Source organism: Emys orbicularis, chromosome 2 (assembly GCF_028017835.1).
Source record: "Emys orbicularis isolate rEmyOrb1 chromosome 2, rEmyOrb1.hap1, whole genome shotgun sequence".
Taxonomy (NCBI): Eukaryota; Metazoa; Chordata; order Testudines; family Emydidae; genus Emys; species Emys orbicularis.
In genome coordinates this window covers 263,512,225-263,532,275 of record NC_088684.1, presented here as the reverse complement: position 1 = coordinate 263,532,275, position 20,051 = coordinate 263,512,225, and the positions used below count along the sequence as shown (strand labels likewise).

The following is a 20,051-nucleotide window of genomic DNA, read 5'->3' as shown; positions in this document are numbered from 1 at the left end:
AAAACACAAACACATTGAAACATAACACATTTCTATTCTAAAAAGGCTGGTTTTACATAATTATATCATTGGTTTGCCAATATCCACATTTAACTCAGCAGCATACTATGGCCCACCCTAACCAAAAGCTATTATTCTCTTTGGAATGAACATATAAAAGCTGTACTGATTTTTGTAGAATTAAGGTAGGAGCCCTTGAAATGGCTGGGGATTAGTGTTACACTCAAATAGCTTTGTTTGTTTGGTTGATTGGTTTACTTTTGTACTGCTGCTTTTAGATAGGATTTTAAGTACATAAACAAAAGTTGCCTGCTTTGTGCAGATGTAACAAGCATTTCCTTCCCTTTCCCCTTAAGAGATCAAATGCATTGTCAAGATAATGCATACAGTCGCCATCAGCCTTGAAAGCCAAATCCTTAAAACCAGTCTCGATTCCAGCACTTCCTTGGGGCACTGCCTAACTGATGGATTCATCCATTTTTTTTTCCCAAAAAAGGAATAGTTTCAAGCATATATAGCTCTGGTACAGATCAGCATTTTTATTTGGTTTAAATATGCTGTATATCAGATTTCTACTCTTTAAAAAAAGAAGTCCTGTAAGTAACTGATCTCATAAATCAAAATAAATGCATGGCTTCTTGACTCTCTGATCTACTATTCAGCTTTTATTTTTGTTCCATATTTGTAGCTTTTCCTACTGTGCCAAAGCCAAATAGAATTGAACAACTAATTATGATTAAACAAGAATAAGGAAAAACAACCTTTAGTCTCATCTGGAATTATCAAATGACTGAGTCAAAACATGTTTTCTATTACAGGAATATGGAATAGGTTAGGTTACAATATATATAGGATACAATATAGTTTGTTGTTTAAATCCTACGCATATTTACACCTGTAACCCACTGTTACCACTAGATAAGAACGCATCAGATAAGAAGGAAAACATTATGTCACAAGTTTTGCACCCAGCACTATCTTCAGTCCTCATCTGTAGGAAGGAAAGGTCAGTGGATGAGTATAACAATGGATCCACTAGCCCCTTTCCTCATCCCACACAACAGTGCATAGGGAACCCCCATGCAGCTGGGCTTTGTGGCATATGCTACTGTGAACCTGCTGCAGAACTGGTTTGCTTTGTTGTGGGCTGAATCTTCCACTCCTATAGAGGAGGCCAGCGAGTATTTGCATTAACACCTCTTTTACTACATTAATATAATTGCTATCACGGTCTCAAGAGTAATTGTTCTGTTATGTGAACATTTATTTTCTTTCAACTTTACTTCCTTCTGTTCAACATTTGACAAATGCAAAGACAATCAAGTGTGATGGGGCAAGGCCAGATGGCTACAGTAAAGTAGTGAGGAACAGGTATGTTAGCCCCAGGCTAAACAAATCCCTGGTACCATGGTAACCAAATGGCAGTTGCTCCAGGTTAATCAAGACACCTGGGGCCAATTAAGATCCTTCTAGAATGCAGGAGAGACAGCTAGATTGATTGGGACACCTGAAGCCAATTAAGGACTGGCTGGAACTAGTTAAAAGCCTCTCAGTTAGTCAGTGCAGGATGGGTGTCAGGAGCTATAGGAGGGAGCTGTGCTGTTGGAGGAACGAAGTAGTACGAATCCATATCAGGTGCAAGGAAGGAGGCCCTGAGGTAACTGTGAAGAAGATATTGAGTGGGGGCTGCTGTGGGGAAGTAGCCCAGGGAATTGTACATGCCCTATTTCCAAAAAGTCAGCTTTCATAGCTGCTAAGTTTAGGGTCCCTGGGCTGGAGCCCGGAGTAGAGGGCGGGCCCGGGCTCCCCCCTCCCCTCCCTGATTAATCACTGATACTGGGAGACAACAGAGACTGTGTGAGGGAGGGTTGTTTCTCCTCACCTCCCTTGCTGGCTTATGATGAAAATGGCTCAGTAGACTGTGACCCTTGCCTCTAGAGAGAGAAGGGCTATGTGGAGGGTCACAGTGAGCCTCTGAGGCTAGCAAAAATCCGTCAGGAAACGCAGGACCCACGGAGTCAAGGACAGAACTTTGTCACACTAGCAATCAGTGTACCAGGACAGACAAGTAATATAATGAGACGTGGGGGGTCTCAGGGCTCAACTAACTTGTTGAGTGTCTTAAGCATTGTTAGAGTTACCTGTAAATACAGGGAAACCTGAAGAAAGGGCCACCTGTAACCTGCAATCACTTTGAACAAAATTGTATTTGAAACCTTGGGGATACTTTAGTTAGAGACCAACTCTTCCAGGCCACACAATTTTGGTAGTTCATTGAGTGGTGACTTAAGAGAGATTTCATTGTATACAGAATGAGCTGTTGTAACTGGTCTAAGGAGAGAGCCACTTTTGACAAAAAACTACTTGGGAAGTTTGATTCCCATAGGTCCTTCCTGGAAGAATCTTAATGCCACTGTCTGAAACCATGTTGTGTAAACAGTTTAGACCACAGGATCCAATCAGAGACTATTAATAAGAGGACTGTTTGGGCTTCCTGGATTACATTCACCATAATAGATGGATAAAATGGGGTGTGTTGGAGGAATGAGACATACATCCAGGGATGTGCTGATGCATCAGCAAAGCATCCACCAAGAACAGACTGCAGTTTAGCTGACTGGATGCAAAACTGCTTACTTGGCTGAAGTAAATAACTAAGGTTAAAAGTAGGCATCCCCAGGGTAGAAGTTATCCACTGTGATTAAAAACTGAGTGGTTGAGGAACCAACTTTATCCAACAAACCTTTCGGCCTGTTCAGCCACTTAATTTGCATGTTAAACTTCAATCACATGCAAATTGTCCTAAGGCCTAAAGATATGTTTCTGTACATTAAAGAAAGAGATAGGATTCCAATACCATATACTTTCTCACAGTGCCCTTTTGCCTACTGATTTTTGCAGCTGTCTTGTTTATGCCAACTCAGATTATTTTTACCCCAGATTTTATGTGTATCCAAGAAGGGCTGTTCGTACTGCTCCTATTTTCAAGAGTCCAATCAGTTTTCTTGACTCCAGATTAGAACTGACACCATCTAATCAAAGACCACAGCTGTGTGGGTGGATTCTCCAAAAAGATCAAAAGTTGGATCTCTTTTCTGCTTCTCTAGAAAAAAAGAGGATGAAGACAAAGTAGGCCTTATCTCCCTTATGGAATCTGGCCCTTTGGCTGCTATATTTGCCTAGAGGAAAGCAACTGGTTGAACAAAGAACTGAAGACTCAGCTGTGAGCAAGGAACTCAGATCCTGTACAAAGAGTTGTACTTCCAGATAATGTAATACGGAAGAATGCTAGGGAAGGCTAAAGTAAAGTCCTGATTAAATAAAGCAATGTCAGGCTTAAAGAAAGAAGAACTGTTCCTTCCAACCAGGCTGGTGTCACAGAGAGCACAATAGACTAAATTAACCTCAGCAAGGTGATTTTTAATCTCTGTTGAGGTAAGAGCAGATGTGCAAAGCTGTATGGAAGACCGAAAGCCATCTTTGGTTCGAGTGCTATCCCAGAGCTTATGGGGTCTTCTGAATTCTCATAAGCTTCCTTATTTATCAGGGAGGACTGTTTTCTGACAATGGCGGACGCAGCCGTGAGTATTTTTATAGTATGTCATTGCATTAGCGAGTTCTAGCAATGTCTGACTCTGCCAAATACTTAGGAAATGGAGATAAATAGCCACACTATTGCAAATTGATTTGCCAAAAGCAAGGGCTGTGAAAGAGTAAAACATCCAAGGAATAGGAACCAGGAAACCTTCTGTAAAAGTATGTGGATTAAGAATAAAAGCAATAATAAACAATAAAAATGGACCCAAACCCAATTTTCATGTCCTTATTCAGGGAAAACTCCCATTGAAGCCAATGGGACTTTTGCCCAAGAAGGCCAACCTCACAATTGGGCTTTGTGTTAGACACTTGGCCTCCCGACTCAGTCACAGGCCAACAGAAAACTTGAGTTGCTCTTAAATAATTCTATCTGGATGACGCAAGAGGTGTACTGACATGCTCCAGAGCAAGCTGCTTGCAACCCTCAGCCAGAAAGAGAGGCCATTAAAAGGAAATAAAATCACCATTAAAGTGAGTGTATCATGGTGGGAGCCTGGATCTATTTCTTCACAGAAAAAGTTACTGGGGATTTCCAGATGACAGACTTGTGATATCTTAATCTAAAAAGAGAGTAACATATAACTGGTAGACTCCTGGTATTTGCAGAGTGGGTGAGGCATACTCATATTCCTAGACTAGTTGATGTTGGCTAAAATGCTTTTTTTCAGATCAAGTTTGATATCATTTAACTTGAAAATAAGTAGGTAGAACTTGGTTTTAACAGATCCATTTTATTCTTTGGCAACTTTTTAAAATGCTACTTTTAGATTGTTGATATATTACAGAATCTATATAATTATATAGAACATGAATGACATTTTTTCAAAATAAATATAATTTAACAATAGCACATTACCACTTAATTATTTAAAAAGCCACAATGAGATCTCCATCCAAACAGCTCAGGATCTGTACATTTAAACAGATCATTTTATGTGCGATACTTGAGATTTATATTTTGTTTTATTCATAGCTAAAAACAAAAATGAACTAATTCTTAATCTTCCAGCCACCTTCTCAATAATCTAGATCATTTATGGGGTAATTTTTATAGTATATGTAAGACACATGAATGAAAGAGCACGGGTACATTTATTATATTTCATAATAGTTTGATTAGATACAGCTACCTCTCAATGTCTTCTTCCCTACAGCAGCATGAATAATTGGCAGCTTAGTAATAGCTCATTCATTAAAAATAGTAAAACTCATGTCACAGAAACAATCCTAGAGCATCAGATACTATATTTATATATTATGTTGAACTCTCAACCAGATTTCAAATGACAAGTTAGAAAATAATCGAATTATTACTTTCTATACACAGATTTTAAACTAGACATAAAGACTAGTTTTGGTAGTCAACAGGGGAATAAAACATTTCTTTTTTAAAAAAATCTAGTTTTGATCTCTGGTTTAAATCCCCAGTTAATCTAAATATATCCTTTAGCCAAAAAGAAAAAGGAATTCCATATTCACTACAAATAGGCATCTTACCTTACATCTTTTGGTGAACTCCTTTTCTAGAAGCATCCGGCAGGTATTAGAACACAAAAATACTTTCAGCTAAGCTTGTCTTTACATTTTCTTAAAACTAAACTTCTTTTGCTTTTGTTTTGCTAGAAGAAGCTCTTAGACAAAACATGTGGGCTAAAACAGCAGCAGCCTCCCTGTTCAAGAGATTTCATGGATATTCACAGGCTTTGCTTCCACTGTCCGAAAGTTAAGTCTGAGCAAGAAAGGCATTTTTCCTGTCCCGGAAATCAGTATAACCAAAACCAATGCTGAGCTAATGAGAAATGTTTCTTCCATGTGTTCTGTTTGGCAGACACTGCAAGTCATATCAAGGAAACACATGATATTTATAAATACAGTATGGCTCATGTTGTCATAACCTCTCAATGACAACAAGAGCACTAGAAAAAGGAGGCAGCAAAACAGCAGGAAAGAGGATATTTGTATCGTTTAGAAGTTCTGTATCAGATATACATATCTTGGCTTTTTTCCTAAAGAAAATGTTTTATGGTGGAGGGATTAGTAAGGCAGTGTATGGCAACTTATAAACGTACTACGGGTATTCCTAGCATTATCATGCATTCAAACAACTACGTGTTTAAATATTTGTTCTCAGTTTTAGGAGTTACACTCTAAGCGGATGCCTACATTGCAGTCACAGGGTGTGATTACAGTTCAAGTAAACATACCCAGGCTAGCTTTCATTTAGCTAGCTCAGGTCCTGGAGCATGGAAGCTGCAGCAACGTTAGGGTTACCATATTTTGAGTGTCCAAAAAGAGGACACTCCACGGGGCCCCGCCCCCGCCCCAACTCCACCCCTTCCCCAAAGTCCCCGCCCCAACTCCGCCCCCTCCCCTGCTTCCCGCGAACATTTGATTCGCGGGAAGCCTGAAGCAGGCAGCAGGTAAGCGGGGGGTGGGGGGGAGGAGGCGCGGCCCAGTCTGGCCCCCCCCAACTGAGCGGCTCCCTCTGGCGGCCGGCCCCGGCCCCAGCTTCTCCAGCCTGGCTTGGCTCGGCTCGGGCCCTGGGGTGCCGGCCCCGGGCCGGCCCCCGGCCGAGCACCCCCAGGCCAGCACCGCCGGCCCCGGGCCCGGCCTGGCCCAGCCCCCGGCCCAGCACCCCCGGCCCAGCACCGCACCGCTGGGCCCGGGCCAGCTGCCGGCCAAGCACCCCCGGCCCAGCACCCAGCGGCGCCGGCCCCTCCCTATTTTCCCGGACATGTTCGGCTTTTTGGGATTTCCCCCCGGACAGGGATTTGAGGCCCAAAAAGCCGGACATGTCCGGGAAAATCCGGACGTATGGTAACCCTAAGCAACGTGCACTTCAGCGTGGCTGTACAAGCCTGCCCAGGAATCATTCGCAAGTCTAGTGCGCACTGGAGCACAAGCTGCCGCAGCTTCACTGTTCTGGTACCTGAGCAGCCTCAGCCTGCTCCGAGTAGAAGGGGGCTTCATGCACAGAGCTGCCCCTTTTTAACCCTCCCGCCCGTCCGGTTCCCAGGGGATGCGTCAGTGTCGCCATGCTGGCCCCTTGTCCCCTTTTGCAAATCCCCCTCCCCGCCCCTAATGGTACGGTGCAATCATTCTGGTACCTGAGCTAGCTCAGTATGTCTATACACCTTGTGATTGCAGTATAGACATATCCTAAGACTGTTACAAAAAAATCAGCAAGTGGTCGATAATTTTGGCAACACTTGTATTTTTACTTTTTGCCTATAATGACATGAAGATTTTTAACTTAAACACAATCCAATAAAACACTGCTAGGAATCTCCCATAATCTGGATGCCTTTGTTTAAAGTATCTGTAGACCACAAAAGCATGATCTTGCATTTATTACCTCTATGTCTTTCTTAAAAAAGTTGTAGAGGATTTTTTTAAACTAAGGACTAGGGGAAAGCTGACAGGTGCAGATGAGCACACGGTGCAGGCAGACACATCTCTTAGGGATTAATTTATTAAAGAGGGAACTCTATATTCTCACAAAGACGATAGGAAAGAAGTTGGTAAAGTAGAGCTAGGAGCTAGAGAAGGACAGTCATATTTAAATGAAATACTCTTACATGAAGGAAAGTAACTGAATATTGACAAAATGTATAAGTCTAAATACTAATGGGTGAACTACAGTGCCTGTCATTAAATGAGGATTTTGATATAACAGACATCACAGAAACTTTGGGGAATGAGGATAACCAATGGGATGGGTAATACCAGGGTACAATACATATATGTATATATATAACATAGTAGGTTGCACTGATGGGGGAGTGCCACTATATGTCAAAGAAAGCATAGAGTCAAATGAAATAAAAATCTCAAATCAAAATGTGCCATAGAATCTCTATGGATAGAAATTCCATGCTTGAACAATAACAGTACAGCAGTAGGAATGTACTAAGGATCACCTACCAAGATGGTGACAGTGATTGTGAAATACTCAGGGAGATTAGAGAGGCTGCAAAGAGAGAAAATGCAATAATGATGGGGGATTTCAACTATCCCCATGTTGACTGCGTACATGTCACCTCAGGACAGGATGAAGATATAAAATTTCTTGACACCATAAATAACTGCTTCTTGGAGCAGCTTGTCCTGGAACCCACAAGGGGAGAGGCAATTATTGAGTCAGTCCTAAGTGGAGCACAGGATTTGGTCCAGGATATCAATATAGCTGAACCCCTTGGTATAGCAACCATCATATAATTTAATTTAACACCCTTGTATAGGGACAAATGCCAAAGAAGCCCACCACAGTAGCATTTAACTTCAAAAAGGGGATCTGCACAAAAATGAGGAAGCTAGTTAAACAAAAATTAAAAGGAACAGTCACAAAGGTGAAATGCCTGCAAACTGCATTAAGAATATTTAAATCTACTGATAGACAAAGTAAGAAAAATGTAGCTTGAGAACCTATTAGACTTTGATTTAAGGATATTAACTTTGTATATTTGGATATGTGATGTTGGAAATTTGAGTTTTAATGGCTATAAAGCTTTAACTTTCTGAGTCTCAATGTCGACTGTCATTAAATAATTATTGTCTGATCCACTCCATAATTTTCCATAACTGTGAAAATTTAAATAATAAAAATAGGAAAAAAGCTTTAAAATAAACATCAATGTTATCTATCGACATTATAAAAAATAAACATCTAATTCTGCCAATCCTAAGTATAATACAAAAGATGTGTGACAAGATCTGACTTTGTATGGTGTTGATTCACATTTCAAAAGTAACAAAGAGTCCTGTGGCACCTTATAGACTAACAGATGTATTGGAGCATAAGCTTTCGTGGGTGAATACCCACTTCGTCAGACGCATGACGCATCTGTTAGTCTATAAGGTGCCACAGGACTCTTTGTTGCTTTTTACAGATCCAGACTAATACGGCTACCCCTCTGATACATTTCAAAAGTAATCTCCTTAAAACAGGACAGGCAATAAACGCTTTATCCCTAGATTTACTGAAACAGATGCTAATGCTAAGCACTGTGTTTACAGTAATTACTCCTTCCTCCCCTCTCATTTTAGTATAGTTAGTTTCAATTTATCGAAGCACCATGGTGAAGGTAGGAAGACTGGAGTGATATCTTTCCCACCACCCAACTTCTTCCATATCCTACATCTGTCTGCCTCAATGCAGCTGCAGAACGAATGCATTCTTACTCTTGGGTTCTCCCTCTCCACCATATATATTCATGTGATCGCATATATAAGCAATAAAACATAAAATCAAGTGCTTGTTTTCAGGCTTCTCAATGCTGCCTCACCGATGTCCTGAACTCTGACTTGAAGGGACTACCTCTCACATTGAAAAGGGCATCCAAGAGCTGACCAAACCCACTCTGCTGAGCTTGTGAGATCTAACAAAAGCACATCCCCGGGTGAGCTGGCCATAGACCAGGAAATAACTATTCTTGGGAGATGTGAAGATTTTGAAATGCCACCTCTGGTGAGACACACACTCCCAGAACCACCTCAGAGAGTAGAGTGGAACATGGTAAAATAATCACAGAATCGTAGAAACGTAGGGCTGAAAGAGACCTTAAGATGTCTTCTAGTCCAGCCTCCTGCATTGGTACAGAGGGAGCCACCTTTATTTTTGAATTATCCCACTGTGGCCAGAGAGAGAGAGTTTAGCCATACTCAATATGTATCTGTGGGCATAATCTCAGTTGCACAGTTCTATATTTTAACGTGAACAATACAAATTTTAACCACGGTTTTTACAGAGAGCCAACATTTGTATTTGAAACAACTTTATTAGATAGTAAATATCTGACACAGGGCCAAAGAAGTAATCCAGATTGCTGATATTTTGATTTTATGTACACATTAGCAAAACATGTCTGAATACCAGTCCAGCACACAACACTCAAAAAAGTTACATTTAGCCCCCCTTTCAAGTGGGACAATAACAATTTAGGCCTAATGATGTAATGTCAATGCATTATTATTCCAATGGTTAACATTACTATAGGCACCGAAAATGTGCCCTGCCCTAGAATATTAATGATATATTTCAGATACATCTGGTTACTGCTCCATAGAAGTCAACAGTATTTCAGGATTCTCAGCACCTTGCAGGAGACACATAGCAATTTATCAGATCGGCCCCTACATGAGCTGCTACCACTCTATATACAGATTTTTAGCGTGCAGTGAGGTGAATAATCAGATAATTGGATTTTCTGACCCATCAGAGAGATTGTTTTATGATGTTTTAAAATTCAAATATTTAAATAAAATAATTATAGGAGAGGTGGTTGAAAATACCACAGGAAACAGAACGACTGCCACAATTGTACTGAAACAACAATGCCCTATACCATTACAACTGCAAAAGTGCTTAAATATAATCAAACCAAAAAAGCAAAGATCTGTGGCAGATGCAAAAGAAATTGTGAAATCAAGAACCAGATGCACAATTATAAACTAATATTTTTACAGGAGTTCCTCAGAACATTTGACATCCGCTTTGGAGCATGTGTAAGTTACTAAAAACCAAGCAGCACACTTGCTAGTAACTTTATCCTTCTTGAAGGCTTAATATGACTTTATTATTTCCTATATATTATATTTAAACAAAAAAGAAAACAAAGGGAATAAATTTCAGAAGCTTTCTTGGCAAATTCAAAGGCAAAGATTTCACCTTTACAAAGGTTACTACATTATGGTATTTTTAATAGACACAAAAATCGATGCGCTTTTCAAAACTGCAAAGCATTTATTAGTATGTTGAGTCTGAGATGGCCATTTATGAAGCACATCAGGAGACAGGGAGCTCAACTGGAAAGCTTTTGAAAATGGGGTTGCGAGTTGCACTACTAATAGAGTAAAGTTAAACCATGCTCTGCTCTCTTGAAAAGAAGAGAGTTTGGTGCCCACTAATGAATGAGACTTCAATTTGCATTCTGAAACAAATTACTAAAACATTGTGCTGTGATTTCAGTTCTTTACTGTGAATGAATGAGGGATCAGAGAGCTGTTAGAGTAAATAGTGACAAGGAATGAAGTAATAGATCAATAAATGAGTTAGCCGCATGGATCAGTGTCATCCGCTTGCAGCATGTATGTATTCACACTATATACATTAATGTAAACATTTCACATAGAAAACAGGAGATAAAATAAAAATGAATATAAATCAACTCTGGCACTTACCCTTATATCTCCATTTACAGTTCTGGATGTATGATTAAATGCATGAGCAGGATCTTTGTTGTAAACTTTAAGGAAAGATCTGTCCTGAATGTTCCTGGAATCAAAAATATCAACAAGGATAGTAGATGAAACGAGTTTTATTTTAGACATTTCCTTTGCTTGCCCTAAGGATTCAGGCAACAGACAACCACCATCACGATCTTGCTGCAACTGACCAATAAAAAACCCTACTGCTATAAAATAGACAAACAAATAACAAAACCTACTTCAGTTCTCTTTCCCCTGGGAAGTATCGTTCTTTCAGTACAGGTCCACACCCATAAAAATCAGGTGGTACTGAGTTTCTTTCAAGATCCCCGGCACAGAGTGAAAATACTTTGTAAGATAATAAAGCTCCAATATTTACAATGCACCCAAAAGGGTTTAAGTTAATATTTAAATGCTTTATTGTGTACTCTACACAAACACATGAATTTCTGCTATTCTAATGAGCACAAATCAAAAGAAAAATACTCTTTTGAAATTATTTTTGAGGCAAATTAACTTACGGTAGTTTGTTCACAAAACTGAAAACATTCCATAGCGATTAAGAACTCATCAGCGAATGTAAAAACAAACTTTCAAGCCTCCAATCTTTCATACAGCTTTTTTTTTAAATCAAAAAGCACAGCTTTGATAAAAGAAACTACAGAATTTTGATGCAAATTGTTAGAAGAAAACACCAAAAGATTTTTAAGATTAGCACAAAGAGCCTTGTCATTCATGAGTCTTTTTATAAACTGACTCATTCAGACAACAATCAGACGACAGATGTTTTACATTAGTCTCAAAACCTACCTTACAATAATTTCATAGATTAGAAATCTGCATTGAGTCCTGCTGATTTCTTGTTCTGTACTAATCAGCAACAATCTAATTAACGGCAACAATCTAAACACACTAATGTCCTTTCAAAACTGTAATTCCTTTCAGTTCACACTAGTGATTTCAAGAGAATTTGCACAAAAGACTGAATTTCTTTCCTCCAGGTACAGCAACAAGTTTAGTGGACTGATCTCACTCATTAGGATTATCATTTTTAAAAAAATGAAGTGAAGTATTCTTGGGCTGGTCTAATTTCTTTCTTTTAAAGTCATATTACAGTCAGCGATTGCTTTGAATCTGTAACTAGTCAGAACTTGCACTGCTGCTGTAGACTTCAAGTAGTCTATTAAAAAACCACACAGATTAACAGACAGATCAGTCCCATCTGTTTAAGAAATGTATGGTTAATGAGAAGTTTAGAGTTGATGAGAGTTAACTACATGTAGAATAGTATCAGAGGGGTAGCCGTGTTAGTCTGAATCTGTAAAAAGCAACAGAGGGTCCTGTGGCACCTTTAAGACTAACAGATGTATTGGGAGCATAAGCTTTTGAGGTTCTTACCCACGAAAGCTTATGCTCCCAATACTTCTGTTAGTCTTAAAGGTGCCACAGGACCCTCTGTTGCTTTTTACATGTAGAATGCACAAGAAATACCTATCCTGTAGCAAATTTAGGTTCTTCGTTTATTTATGGCAGCATAAACTCTTTTCTGTCTTACAAATATGGAATTTAAGATAATATCAATATCTAAAAGAGGTGATGGGTCTACGTTTAGTTAGTGAATAATTTGGGAACAATGTTTACTGTCTGTAAAATTAAATAATATTCAGTGCCAACGGTACAGATGTTACATATAAGGTAAGGACAAAATTCTGCTCAGAGATCTGCATGAAGAATCTAAACTACAGAATTCTGCTCTCCATATTGACACATAATGATTCTTTGTTAATATATTTTTCAATGCAAGGAAAGTTCTCTCATTTTTCAGTTCACTCGTAGCTCACAAATGATGATGCCATAAACAGAGGCAAGGTGGGTGAGGTAATATCTTTAATTGGACCAAACTTAATCTACTCTTTTTTCTATCTCTAAAATGATGGTTGAGAGAGTTTACTCAACTAATGTCAAGTTTGGTTTAAAAATAATCTCCATAGCTATCTTATAGAAATATGACAGCTTGAAGTAAAGTAGTGCTTTAAGGCAACATAGTTAAATACAGGGCATTTGATCTCTGAAGTGAATTGTATTTCGCACCATATCTCCATTCCATTCCACCTGAAACTTTTCTGATAACAGGTATACATTTGTGTATTTTTTTATTTGCACATCTGTTTTACATTCACTATTTGACAGTGTTAGAACTGAACACTTTTCCTTCTGTCCCTCTTTCTCTTCTGCTTCGCTCTTGTGATTTTGTGTCTGTTCTGATATTTATCATATACTACCTTACAAACAGTCTGGTATAAACATATGCCACATATCCCTGAACTATTTTTCACACCATAACAAATCTGTGGCCAGCCACATGGTTGTAACTGCTGTGCACGTAGGCCACTGGGAACTTCTTGGTGGTTATGGGTTAACATTCCAATCCTTCTGCTCCAAAAGCGCAAATACCAATTGGTGTCAGAAGTTCAGGGCTTAAGAAACATGGTTGAGCAGCTCTGATTCCAACCAGCAGAGGACATGCACATACACACACACAAACCAGATCTTTACAATATTCTAGTATGCAGTATTGGCTGAGTTCAGAAGTATTTTTAATTATTATTATTAATTATTTGTATTAATGTAGCACCTAGGACCAGTGGCAGGTATCCAGTTGCCCAGTCCTGATGGAAGCTAGAGCAGCAGTGGGTACACTCCAGCCTCTGCCACTGGTGTAACGGATTGTATGCTGGTGGTAGATGATAAATAGTGGAGCTCTGCTCCATGACACTCACTCCAGCCCACACTGTGCCCCAAAACACCCATGACACTTTTCCCCACCCCCCTTTACATCAGACTTTCTGTCAGTAGAGACAGGGATCTGTTTTAAGGCCATTTTGTGAATTATTTTATGTTTAATATTTCAAATATACATGTTTTGGTAAAAACACAATAAAATATTAATTGTAAAAGCTAACCAAACTTTATCTGTATTGCATGAATATTTAAATAAAGTACATCATACATATACGGCTTGTGCAACAGATGTGGTACATATAGCTTAAGGCATGTGTCAAACTGTGAAAACGCCAAATTACTCAGACACCACTGAATTTGCCTCAATGTGTCAGACCTGATATTTGTTAGATATTTATCAGCTTAACTCTTTTTCACGCTATTGATGCACTGTTTACCTACCTTACATCATTTAGTTCATAGTATATGTTTCTGCTCTCGTCCTTGATGTAAATGGCAACGCTGGGAGACTCCAGCATTTTCATTGTCAGCTGCTGGGGGAAGGCACTTACGAAGAGGGCACGAATCGTGTCTGTGCTTGTAATTTCATTCGGCATCCTTAACTGTTTTGTTTCATCTCCATACTGAAGATATAAAACGCCTAAAAGCAAAATACAATTGAAGATTTTTTTAAAAAAATGCATGGAATAAACCTAGACTCCAAAGTCCACATGGAACACACATCAAATATTTAATTCTATACTAGAATAAGCAAAACTAGATGCCTCTCTCTCACACACACCATACTTTTTCACTACAATACTGGAATGAAGAATAAAAACTGTCTCATGGATATTGATTATTTGTTTCTATACCACAGAGTTTTCCCAGAGCAACATGTTATTGCAGGGAATCTATTTTTACTGTTCTTTAGTTAGATCAAAAGTTTACATTAAAAGAGCTAATTTAAAAATAATACTAAAATGAACCCATACTACAAGGAAGGTGCAAGTAAATCATGGGAAATTTTTTGTCAGCCGAGGGAAAAATTAATCCTTGTATCACTTAGGTTCTTTTAAGCATAAACTCTTTGCTTTAACTTCACACTTACTCAACATGGGTTTGATTTTCAAACCAGCTCCCCATTTTTGCAAGCATAATTTTGTGCCCACAATTGATTTATCAGCAATTTATTTATTTATAAAATTGTAGGTGAAATTCATAGTAGGAACAAAGCTGAAGTCACTAAAAAGCAGATCTAGCCTGAATATCAGACACTTTAATTTCTAGTGTTTCTGTGTGAAATGGTTTGAAACCTTAATAGTAATCTCTAACACATCACGGTATAGTATAATAGAGGGGGGCGGAAAGAAAGAATCTGAGTCACATATAGATAGATTTATAGATTTTAAAGCCAAAAAGGATCATTCTGATAATCTAGTTTGGCTTTCTGCATAGCACAGACCAACAAACCTCCCCCAGCAATTTCTGCATTAAGCCTATAACTTTTGGTTGAACTTCAGTACATCTTTTAGAAAGGTATCTAGTCTTGATTTAAACATTTCAAGTGATGGAGAACTATCATACGTAGGTAAATTGTTCCAACAGTTATTTACCATCCGCTTCCAACTGGTGGATTTTGTAATGTCTTTTTCTGCTAGATTAAAGAGCCATCTACTATCAGAAATCTCTTTCCTTATGTACGTACTTGGGGCCCATGATCAAATCATCTCTTAAACTTATCCTGGATAAACTAAATAGATTGAGCTTCTTAAGTCTCTCAGTACTAGGCATGGTTTCCAGACCTATTTTTCTTCTAGTCAAAAGTAATTGTCAATATTTTGCACTTATATGCTGCAGTGCCTTTCATCAAAGGATCTCAAAACAAACAGACTTTAATTAATTACCGGTATGTCCAACAATATTCCCCTGAGGTAGGCAAGTATTATATTATATTCATTTTACAGATGGGCAAATGGAAACACAGAGGCCGTCCTCCCCTTATGGATTCTCTCATTTTCTCCCACTGGACCTTGCTCACTAGGGGTGAGATTCTCACTCCAACACCATCCCCTTTCTGATAGAGTGACATAAAAGGGCATAAAAATCCTTGAATCTGGCCAGGGGAGAATTCCCCCAGTGTAGGAACTGAGGAAGACAGCCACAGACTATCCTGCAAGACCTGGCATCTGAGCCATGGGAAGGACATGTTGGGGGTGGTGCCACAGCCTGCCTATAGGCATCTGAGGACAGGCTGATATGATGTTAGAGAGCCCTGAGGGGCTACCTAAGTTACACCAGTGGCCTCTTCAGCCCCCAGAGAAGCCCTGAATCAGGAGGGCACAAAGGTAATTGAAGAGAAGAGAATGACAGATCTGCTCAAGTGTGACTATGTTGCTCTTTCTTGGTTAGTTCTCAGAGGATATAAACCACAATACTAGCAACTCATTTTCTTCTTTAAGTCAGCTGTTTTTTTGGTAAGGGAACAGAAATGCCTAAACATTATCCTTACTGATGATCATGCAGTCTCTGGGGCTACAGCACAAATTACAAAACCCATTTAGATAGTGATATATTGGTTTAAAGTCAAAATTGGTTATACCACCAATGATGGGATGGTGGAAGGGTTTTATTTTGTATATTCATGAGCTATCACCAGTGACTAAAAGTTTGTGCTAAAGTCCTGGGACATGAAGCCATTTACTGAAAAATATAGAAGACATATTAATCTAAGATGAGTTTTCTTTATCCTCAGCTCTTAGTATTTTTCTCACTATGTTGCCCATAATTGCTGTAAATGAATGAATGCACATTTTGGCAGGTGTTCCCACAATCAGTGAGCAGATAATTGTACCTAGAGCAAGAGAAGGCAGAACATGTTAATTTTTATGCATACTAATCAGACTCCTCAACACCAGCTAACCATTATTTAATATTAGGCTGCTTTTAAAATGACACTGTCAGTACCTTTTCTATAGTATTATGAATGGATGATATTGTTATGAGCTGGGTTAAACCTTGTTATGGGTTGAATTACAGCCTCATTGAAAATGAGGTGTGAACACGCCCTTCAATTAAGATAGGTGTAAAACACAGTTAAGGGGCCATACCTAAAACATTAACATAATCTAGTCTGCCCAGTAACTAGCAACACATGGGTGGATGGTTCCATTGGGCATTGTTCTGATCAGATGTGCTTGTGGCATAGGTGCTGGAACTAGGGGAGCGGGAGTGGGATGGGGTGGAAGAAGGTGCTGCAGCATCCCCTGGCTTGAAGTGGTTTCCATCATATACAAGGTTTACAGTTTGATTCAATGGCTCTCAGCATCCCCAGTATACAAATTGTTCCAGCACCACTGGCGTGTGGGGAAAAAGTCTAGCTGGAGGGGACAGACAAGAAACAGAGAAGCTCAAAAGCAACAAGAAAGCCAAGCAGTAGCCTGTAACCACAGCATGCCCCTGAAAAAAGCCTAGAAAAAGGTTCTGGGTCAGGGTTGCTGGCTAAGGGAAGATTGTGCCTGTAAACTAAGAAACGACTCCTTTTGTTTCTGGTTCCTCCTGTGTTTGGAGAAGCAGGACATTGTACATTCCTTGTAAATGAATAAGATTGCATCCAAGAAAATACCAGACTCCATCATCAGTTTCTACTTCCAGCTGAAACATCCCCAGGGTCCTGAAATTGACTAGCTGCTCAGGTCAAAAAGGGGTAACAATATCATCCTGTGTCATTAAGGTTGCACTCAGATTCCATTACATACTCTATTTTTAACCTTTTACTTTGGCAGGCAAAACTGGATTGATCCCAAAATTGCCAGATTTACTCCAAAGATTTAGGAGAATTTTTCTGAAAGTTTATTTTTTTTTAAATGGCCTATATCTCAAAAACTGTTAAGTGAATTTTCTTTACTCTGAATTGAAATTATGATTTTTTTTTGTTAAACATCCTTGAGAACTCATGTAGTAGATATATTTGAAGAAAATAAGCTGTAATTAATCAACTTTTTAATAACTATATGTAACCCCCATATTCACTGTTCTTAAGCAAAAAAAGTTTTTGCATGTGATTATTTTCAGAGTATTCGAGAATTTTTCTTTGAAGGTCTTGTTCAAAATATTTTTCAGTAGACAAAAGAAGCTTAAAATGACACTTTAAAAGTGATATATTGATGCCATTTTAAAAAAAACTCAGTAAACAGACAAAAAATTCTGTTAACTTTAAACTAAGTTTGCTACTATGTATGAATATCAAGAAATGTTAGTTTAAAACAAAACAAAAAAACCCTTTAGGGGTTAAAGGGTTTGGAACATTCCCGAACAGCCTTAACTCTGCCCTTCCTCATGCACCCTCAACCTATACATCAGAAACTCTCAGTTGTTTTAATGTAGATTTTCCAAATAAACTTGTATCTAATCTGGAATGATTGTGCCTTAAACTTATTAGCATGGGAAAGAACATTTTCAAAGGCATTGTGATAAATTCTCCTTCTCCTATTCTCCCTTATATTACATACTTTTTTAAAGCCCCTGCCTTTTCCAGTGAGTTGCCTGATCCATGTCATAATATAGCAGTACTTTAGGGTGTTTCCTGTTTGAGAAAAGTAGCTGTTCATTCCAAAAAATCCTGTTTCAGCATGATAGAAGAAAAAGGGACTTTCAGATCCATTATTTTAAACCATCCACCTTGTTCCACACACGTATCTCGTCAGGCTGAAACTGGGACAACTGGCAACATCCTAATGCTCAGCTTGAGGGAAGCAGCTCCACCCCTAGAGTCATTTCTTATTGTCAACTAATACATTACTCACATTAAAACTACAGCAAGAGGAAATAGTGTCTAACCCTGGTGCAGCTCTCATTAGGACAACAGCATAGCTGCCAGCAAAGCCGATGGAAAGGGAGCCAAAGGAAATGAATACTAACGTTTTCATGCATCCTAATGCTCCTCCTGCACTTACTCTTCTGTCACAACAGATTCGCCAGGAAGATTAAGATTGTGCTGAGTTTTTACAAACACAAAACAAACAAGACAATAACGCAGCATGTAATAGGCTTAACTTCAGGAGGACAGGTAACAGAATAATGAAGGCTATAGTATATAGCGCATCTGAAAGTAGTAACTCGAGTCAAACAATGCTACTGCTGCTAATTCTAGGCATGTCTATAGCACCTTCAGTCTTAGACCTTGTCTACATTTATAGACAAACTATACTGGCAAACCCTCCTAGTGTAGACGTAGCTTATACTAGCAAAAAAGTCCTTTTGCCAGTACAGTTTATACCAGTTTCCCAAGTGAAATAAAGCTATACTGGCAAAAGGCCTTTTTTGCCAGTTTAACTGTGATTACAGTAGGGCTTTTGCTGGCTCAACTATGTCAGCAAAAAAATCACCCCCCTAAACAACATAGAATATGCTAGCAAAACTTTTAAGTGTAGACCAGGCCTTAGGTTTCTTAAAGCATTTTACAAACATTATTTCATTAAAGCTTCATTAACAACATTCCTGTGAGGTAGGAAAGTGCAATTTACAGATGGGAAAACTGAAGAACAAAGAGATGAAGTGATTTGTCCAAGGACACAAAGAACAACTATGGAAAAGCTAGAAGTAGAAACCAGGTCTCCTGATTGCCCTGTGGTCTAAGCACAAGACTCTCCTTTCTCCACATATAGATCTCTACAAACAGATGAGATCCTAATTCTGCTTTTCCTTAAGGTTCAGTTAGAAAAAGTTCATCCTCTGTCTCAGGGTTGGTCTACACACAAGTTTTCACAAGCTTAATTTAAGATGTGCCATCAAACTGGTTTTAATAAACCAGTGTTAGATGAGGCTTCAGTGTAAGGCCATTCTTATATGCAAGATAACCAGGTTTAAACCAGTGTAAGGGTATCCACAAACAAAGCTGTAAATCAATTTAATACCACAACTTTAGTTAAACCAGACAACTTCGTGCATAGACCATGCATCATCAGGGTTCCAGATCTCTCTCTCTCTCTCTCTCTAAGAAAGAAAATGTGCATACAGTTGAACCTAGACAAATTTAGAATGGAAATAAGGTGTAGATTTTTGACTGTGAAGATAATTACCCATTGGAACAATTTACCATCACTGATAATTTTCAAATCAAGATTGGATGTTTTTCTAAAATACATGCTCTAGGAATTATTTTGAGGGAGGTCTATGGCCTGTGTTACACAGGAGGTCAGATAATCACAATGGTCCCTTCTGGCCTTGGAATCTATGAAGCAGTGGAGAAAAACAAGTTAAAACATTTGATAAACTGTTTAAGAATAATTAATACCTATATAGTAATGTCAACTTCAAAGCACTTTACAAACATTAGATAATCCTCACAATATTAATTTAAAGTCAGTAAGTACTATTATCCCCATTATACAGAAGGGGAAATTGACGCAGAAGGGTTAACCAACACTACAGAGGGAGCCACAGCTAAAACTGGAACTAGAACTCAGGAATTCCTGTTTCCACTAAATCACATTTCTGCCTGTCTCACTAAATCACTGTGTAGTCAG

General features: G+C 38.8%; 1 protein-coding gene across 4 annotated transcripts in view; it reads right to left on the bottom strand.

Annotated features, from left to right (window-relative positions):
* Positions 1 to 20,051, bottom strand: part of KIAA1217 (KIAA1217 ortholog) — a 237,708-nt gene that overhangs the window by 86,272 nt on the left and 131,385 nt on the right. For all 4 annotated transcript variants that reach the window (XM_065398557.1, XM_065398560.1, XM_065398559.1 and 1 more), the window contains exons 3-4: positions 13,987 to 14,185; positions 10,777 to 10,870 (exon numbers count right to left, since the gene is read on the bottom strand). In XM_065398557.1, the coding sequence (XP_065254629.1) occupies positions 10,777 to 10,870; positions 13,987 to 14,185 (293 nt within the window). The remainder of the gene's footprint in view (positions 1 to 10,776; positions 10,871 to 13,986; positions 14,186 to 20,051) is intronic.